Below are 6,345 nucleotides of genomic sequence, written 5' to 3'. Positions count from 1 at the left end.
GGATATTTTTTTATTGCACGATGCAACTGAAAAAGTGGAACATATAGCAGACCTCAACACCTTTATGAAAAATTTAAGAACGTTTACGTACAGGTTGAAATCACCAAAAAATTAGAACGTTTAGCCTCAGCCCCAGAATTAGACGTTCTTAGCAAATATCGAAAACCAGTACCTGGTAAGCGGTCAACTTTAAATAAGCTGATCTCGATGATACTGGTCAGCGGAGACCTTGTTTTGACAGCTGTCAATTAACCATAACATGGATGACTGGATGTCCAATATCAAAGATGTTGGAGTCCGAGTGCCGTCCAGCCTCGCACTGAATGAGAGGTTCGACGGGCAAAATCATTTGTTTGGACATTGAGTGATATGGGTCTATAAAAAGCGGGCGGAGCTCCGCTATCACGTTCCCTATCAAAAAATGAGAAGGGAGAATGATGGCAGGAAAGTTCAAAATTAAAATTAAGTCAAAACACGAGAAGAACGTGGGACAAAAATGCGAAAACTTCATTCTGACGCGAGCAATATCGCGTCATTATCGCATAAATTATAAATTTGTGTGAATTTATGTGTCTGTCCACCTATTGACAATAAAAATTAGCCAATGAGCGCTCGAGAATTTTGCAGTCATTGTAAAAGTCTTTTAGATGGAATCTGTCAGGAACGATAACCCAAGTGTTTCACTATATATAATTGCAGCTTTTCAGACCCTAACTTTGACAATTACAGGACAACATGACCCTTTACACCCATCGCTCCCACTTCGATAACTTCAGTTCATTATATAGCAATGTAACGGACATTTCTCACATGAATCTACAATATTTCAGTAATGATCTATTATAGCTCCCCCGAGTCTCTTATGGCTCAGAGGCAGAGCATGCCATTAGGCCAGAGGGGAGCGCTATTAACTTGGATATCTCGAGTATACAATGCTCGACAGCGTCTTAGGATGCATTATCGTCATCACCTTTTTAAAAAATGTACGATCGCCACTAAATAATTGTTCTGATGTCTTCAGTTTTATTTAAAGCGAATAGAGAAGGTAACTTGTTCAGTAAGTACCCTTGGAAATAAACAGAGATAACCTGCTGATGTATTTTCTTTATTTTTTGGATACTTGCCGCACCGGAAAACAACTCCGAAAAGCTAAAAAACCATTTTCACTGAAAGGCTGGTCTCACCTCATTTTCCTTTCTTAAAAGCACTTTATAGACCCGTTTACATTCTCTCCTTATATCACTTTTAAAGAAAGCGTAAGTAAATGGGTTTATCGCGGAATTAAAGACAACAATTGGTATTCTATAGTTCAAATCATTACACATACTATTCAGAAGAATGACAAATCCGCAACGAAAATAAATTGCGCAGCTAACGAGAAACACACCAATAACGATTCCCATCATCACCACCGCATATTTCTCACGCGTTTGGAGGTAAACTTGGTGGTTGAAACGAAGCTGTTTTGCTAACGTTTGTGCTGCTTTGTTGTACTTGTAAACTAAGCTCCACATCGACACAAAACACAGAAGTAACATTAGGCAGGGAAGAAACTTGTACAATACGATAACAAACCAAAAGAAGATTGAAAAGATAAGAGGCGTCTTCAAAGTTAGGAACAGAGACGACTCCGTCACTATGAAAATAAATGCAACTCCCCAAGAAAGAAAAATCATCTGTGTGACTCGACGCCTCGTCATAAGATGCAAGTATTTCAAAGGCGTTACAACGGCTAGATAGCGATCCAGTACTAAAGCACACAAGTTTGTTACGGAGGAGTCCAAAAAGAACCAGCTAATAATCTCGATAGTTCCTGGTTGGTGAGGTGAGGAGTCGTAGTCGGAGGCGGCATTGTTTGTAGAGAAGAACAGAGAAGGGACAACAGTCATCCCAACACACATATCGGCCACAGCAAGCGAAACGACGAACACGTTGGTCTTGGTGCGAAGCTGGCGTTTGTTGCATACTAATAAAATTATAAACCCGTTTCCAAATATCGTTAAAATGGAAAGACACCAGGCAACAATCCAGAAAAAGGTTGTCATAATGTTCTTGATTGGTTGATTCCTAAGGAAAATCCGCAATTAAACTTTTCTTCAATGCATATAGTAAGTCGATACAGGAAGCTTCCTCCTTTTCGTTATTCGCGTTTGTATTTTGCACCTCAGAAAAATACGAGTAATGCGCGATTAATGGATTTGAAAGGGTTCAATCCAAACTCGTTTAATTTGTTCCCCTTTAACTACTGAGAGAAAACAAAAGGTAAAACGTCCCTTGACATATAAATGAAACAAGCCAATTTATTATGAACATCAATTGTCAAACCTCGTCACATCAAAACACCTGTCCCCAGTTGTTCAAAAAGTGGATAAGCTTATTCAACGGATAAATAACTATCCATTGGATAGCGGAATTGGTTTCGGTATGACGTATTACTGGATAATGGTTTATCCGGTGGATAGCGCTATCCATCTTTCGAACAACTGGCGCCTGGCCTTAATATGGAAATCATCCGTTCCAGTACCTTACGTTACAATCGATAACGTCGAAGTTCAATTGTTCCAAAACAAGGACTAACTCCAATCGTGCCTGTCATCGTCATTGAGGCTATTAGAGCGGTTTTTAATTGAACGTGAAATTAGTTTCTTTCATGTTTAGGGAGATTTGTATTGCTTCACTTGGAGCAAACGTAACTTATACCTTTCAAACGATAGTTTTGCAGCTATCCGTCGAAAACCACTTTACGTGAGGATGGGAAGTTTATTTGGAAATAAAAGTTGAACAAAGCAATGAAAGATGCAATTTAAGTGACGCTTTTAGTTTACAGGCCTTGGCCTCTCTACGTAACAGCCATGATGTTTATTCATTCAATCGATATTGCGTAATCATCACTATATTTCACTTTTTCGTGAGTTCTAGAACAATTTACCTAAGGCGCTTAGCTTTCCATGGTTTAAGAGGTATATATTCGCTAGCAGCAGCTATCTTTCGTTTGATTCCAATCTGATTACACTCAAATATAGATTTTAAGAGATAGATAAATAAAAGATCACTCAGCATATTTCCTGAGTTTAAGGCGAAAATCATGCTATTTAAAATGTTAATAGGAGTTAATATAGTTAATAGAAAGTATGCACCTGCTCTACTTATCACGCGAGCGATCAACTTTCATGATGATTCGATCATGCGCAGGAAGGCGAAGGGATCCTGCACGAAAGAAAAAACAACTCATGTGGACTTATGTTCCTTTGCTTGGCTTTCTTCGATATACTACTAGCGGCAAACTGAGATGGCGTCTGAGTTTTAACGGGAGGAATGAATATTCTGTCAGCTAGTCAAGCTACTTGCGAAAAACAGAAATTAATGCATCCGGTCTTTTTAATGCCACACGAGTGGAGTAGTACTCTAAAACATCCACAAAGAAGAGGGGGCAGGGATGGCTTTGTGGTTATAACACTCGCTTCCCACCACAGTGGCACGCAGGGTTCGGTTCCGGACTTGTGGCCATATGTGGGTTAAGTTTCTTGTTGGTTCTTTACACTGCTTCGACAGATTATTCTCCGGGTTCTCCGGTTTTCCCCATGCCTCAAAAACCAACATCTCTAAATTCCAATTCGATCGGATGCAGTACCTCCTTGAAAACCATGCGCTCTCGGGTGTGTGGAGCTTCCCGGGAAAATATCAAAGTTATCATTATTATTATTATTATATCACCTAGATAAAAACTAACTCAAAAGCCGGTATTTATTCCAAGTGCAATCCATAATAAGGATCAGAAGACTGCCTTTGCGTGCATTAATGAACATTTTCTTACCCAAAGGTCAGGGTCAGGTGAACAAAATAGGGGCACCGGATCTTGGGAGATCTAACCAGCAAATAATTTATAGCCTAAAAACGAAATGATGATGCAAGGCTGACTGTTCGGCTGTGAGGATGCATAGTTTTTTCTTTTTACAATATTTTGTCAGTCCGTGCCTAATGAAATATTGGAAAGGGAAAAAAATATACATTCTCACAGCCGTACAGCCAACTTTGCATCATTATTTTGTTGTCAATGAACATGAAGGTTCCGAAATTATGTACTCCTTTATTTGCTTATTTATATTCATAATAACTCTCTGTCCTCTGCTCTTCTTTTTTTCAAAGGACGTGCCTTTAACGACGTTTATATTTGTGAATACACAATCAGAGTTGATAAAATGTCATTGTAAAAATCATGAATTATTAAATACGAAAAGCAGATGTTCATGGCGGGAAGCCCGTAGAGAAGGCTTATTCGAAAGCGCCTATTGGAGTAAAGGAAAAGCAGTTTCAGCTGGCGAGGAAGCCAATAAAAACATTGAAATCATTCTTAAACCTTATGATGAGTAAAAACACACACGACTGATATTGGAAAGACAAGTCGACCCTCATTCTAAAATGCAGTGAACGAGTGCTTCAAGTGCTCTCGACAAAATCAACTTGATGAAGTGATTCTGAGTAAGGGCACGGTTTCTTTCTTTAACCGGTAAATATGATGGCAGTACAACGGGGGAAACGAGATATGTTTTCTCGTATACTCGATTTATGTGAAATCAGCCGCAATGGCATCAATCACTTAACTATGAAGTGTGATTCGATGTAAATGCAACGTTGAATTTTGATATTCAATTACACACTTTTGCATTCGAATATTCACTTCGGCAATTTGATTATGCAAACATCTGCCGAATTAACGTTAATATATCTAGATGCACTTTTGTGATATTTAGATACCCAATTTACAACATTCGGAACTAAGCTGTGGTGTTGCATGAGATTTACATTTGTGATGTCATGTGATCCATCTTCGAAGTAAGAACTGGGTGGGTCTGGATATCGCTCACGACACGACGTAACGTACTCTGCAATTGTAATTACCCTGAGTCCCACGTTTTTCATTTTTTTTCACGGCTTGACTCACAGTCTCACAGTTTTTATGGAAAAAATCAGTCGGTGTGAAATAAAACATGCCTTACAGCAATGTGTGATTTGTTCTTGAGTGACAAACTATCTAACTAACAAAGTACAAGGAAAGGTTATGTTTATACAAACGTTGGCCGTGTAGCACTTATATTTTAAACAGAGTTAACTGAATAGAGTGTAATGTGAAGTGCACCCTGGTCAGAGTTTTTCTCTGTCTTTGTGTGGACCCATTTCCATCAGTAGGGCTAACGCTCACATGGTTCATATGGGATAGAAATCTAGCACTTCACATTACACTCTATTCAGTTAACTCTAACTAACAAAGTTCTTCATCCCCAGCTGGAGACATAAGGCTGCAACCGTAGATCGCCACTTGTCCGGCTCTGTCACCGTCTTCAGCTATCCTCTTTAACTCGTCCCAACTGAGTCCCATCTCCTTGGCTTCAGCTAGTGTTGTCCTACGTCACGTGATTTTCCGTCTTCCTCGGTCCCGTTTGCCAGGTGGTTTGCAGTGGAGAGCAACTTTCGGGTGCGGGTTTGGTTCATCCTTGTCATGTGGCCGAGTCATCTAAATCACTTTTTCTCAATCTCTGGTATTATACTGTTACATTTGGTGTTCCAATAGAGTTCAACATTGCTGAAATATCTCCGGCCAGAAAATGAGGCAGGTTTTTCTGAGCCAGCTATCGTGGAATGTAACCACATTTAGAATGTAGTTTTTATAAACCACGCATCAACATTCTGAACCATACCGGCGGGTCTAATTTGCAGGTCGCAGGTCGCGGGTTGCAGGTCATTGTTTCACGAATACAGAAAGTATCCTAAACATTCTTAAAACCTAACCTTAGGCCTAATTAGGCCTAAACAGTGAATGTTTAGGATACTTTCTGTATTGGTGAAACAATGACCTGCGACCTGCAAATTAGACCCGCCGGAACCATACAGCAGGACTGTTTTAACATTGCAGTTGTAGATCTCGATCTTGATCTTGACACTGAAACTGTTTAAGGCTAAACAATTCTTGAGTGAGTTTACGGGTTTTTTTTTTTAAGACAAACGTTCCCGGTCATTAACCACATCTCGAGTCCATGATAAATTTCCAAGTAATCTTTGCAAGTTCATGGGACGTAAATCGGATCAAAAAATGTGGTCAGGAGGCGGGAGGGGAGTTCTTTTCATAATTATCCATGAGAACAGTCTTCATCAAAAATAAGACGCAAACAGCGGTGAAAAACATTATAAACAAGCAGTCTTTCCCGTTTAAGACTTGATTGCATGTTGTTTAACAGTTTGGACTTAACGATGACTTAAGGTGGCTGAAACCAGTTTCAGTACTTGAAAGCAACATTCTTATTAGAAGGATTGACACTACAACACTTTATCACTTAACAGGAATGTTAT

At 39.4% G+C, this 6,345-nt stretch overlaps 1 protein-coding gene across 1 annotated transcript; it reads right to left on the bottom strand.

Annotated features, from left to right (window-relative positions):
• Positions 1-1,144: 1,144 nt before the first annotated feature.
• On the bottom strand, positions 1,145-2,263 carry LOC138041429 (octopamine receptor beta-1R-like). Its single transcript, XM_068887189.1, has one exon. The coding sequence runs from the start codon at positions 2,043-2,045 to the stop codon at positions 1,164-1,166; it is 882 nt and encodes a 293-aa protein (XP_068743290.1). The 5' UTR covers positions 2,046-2,263; the 3' UTR covers positions 1,145-1,163.
• Positions 2,264-6,345: the final 4,082 nt, after the last annotated feature.

The sequence above is a fragment of the Montipora capricornis genome, chromosome 3, assembly GCF_036669925.1.
Source record: "Montipora capricornis isolate CH-2021 chromosome 3, ASM3666992v2, whole genome shotgun sequence".
Lineage (NCBI taxonomy): Eukaryota > Metazoa > Cnidaria > Anthozoa > Scleractinia > Acroporidae > Montipora > Montipora capricornis.
Note: the sequence above shows the minus strand (reverse complement) of the source record. Positions and strands in the feature narration are given on the sequence as shown.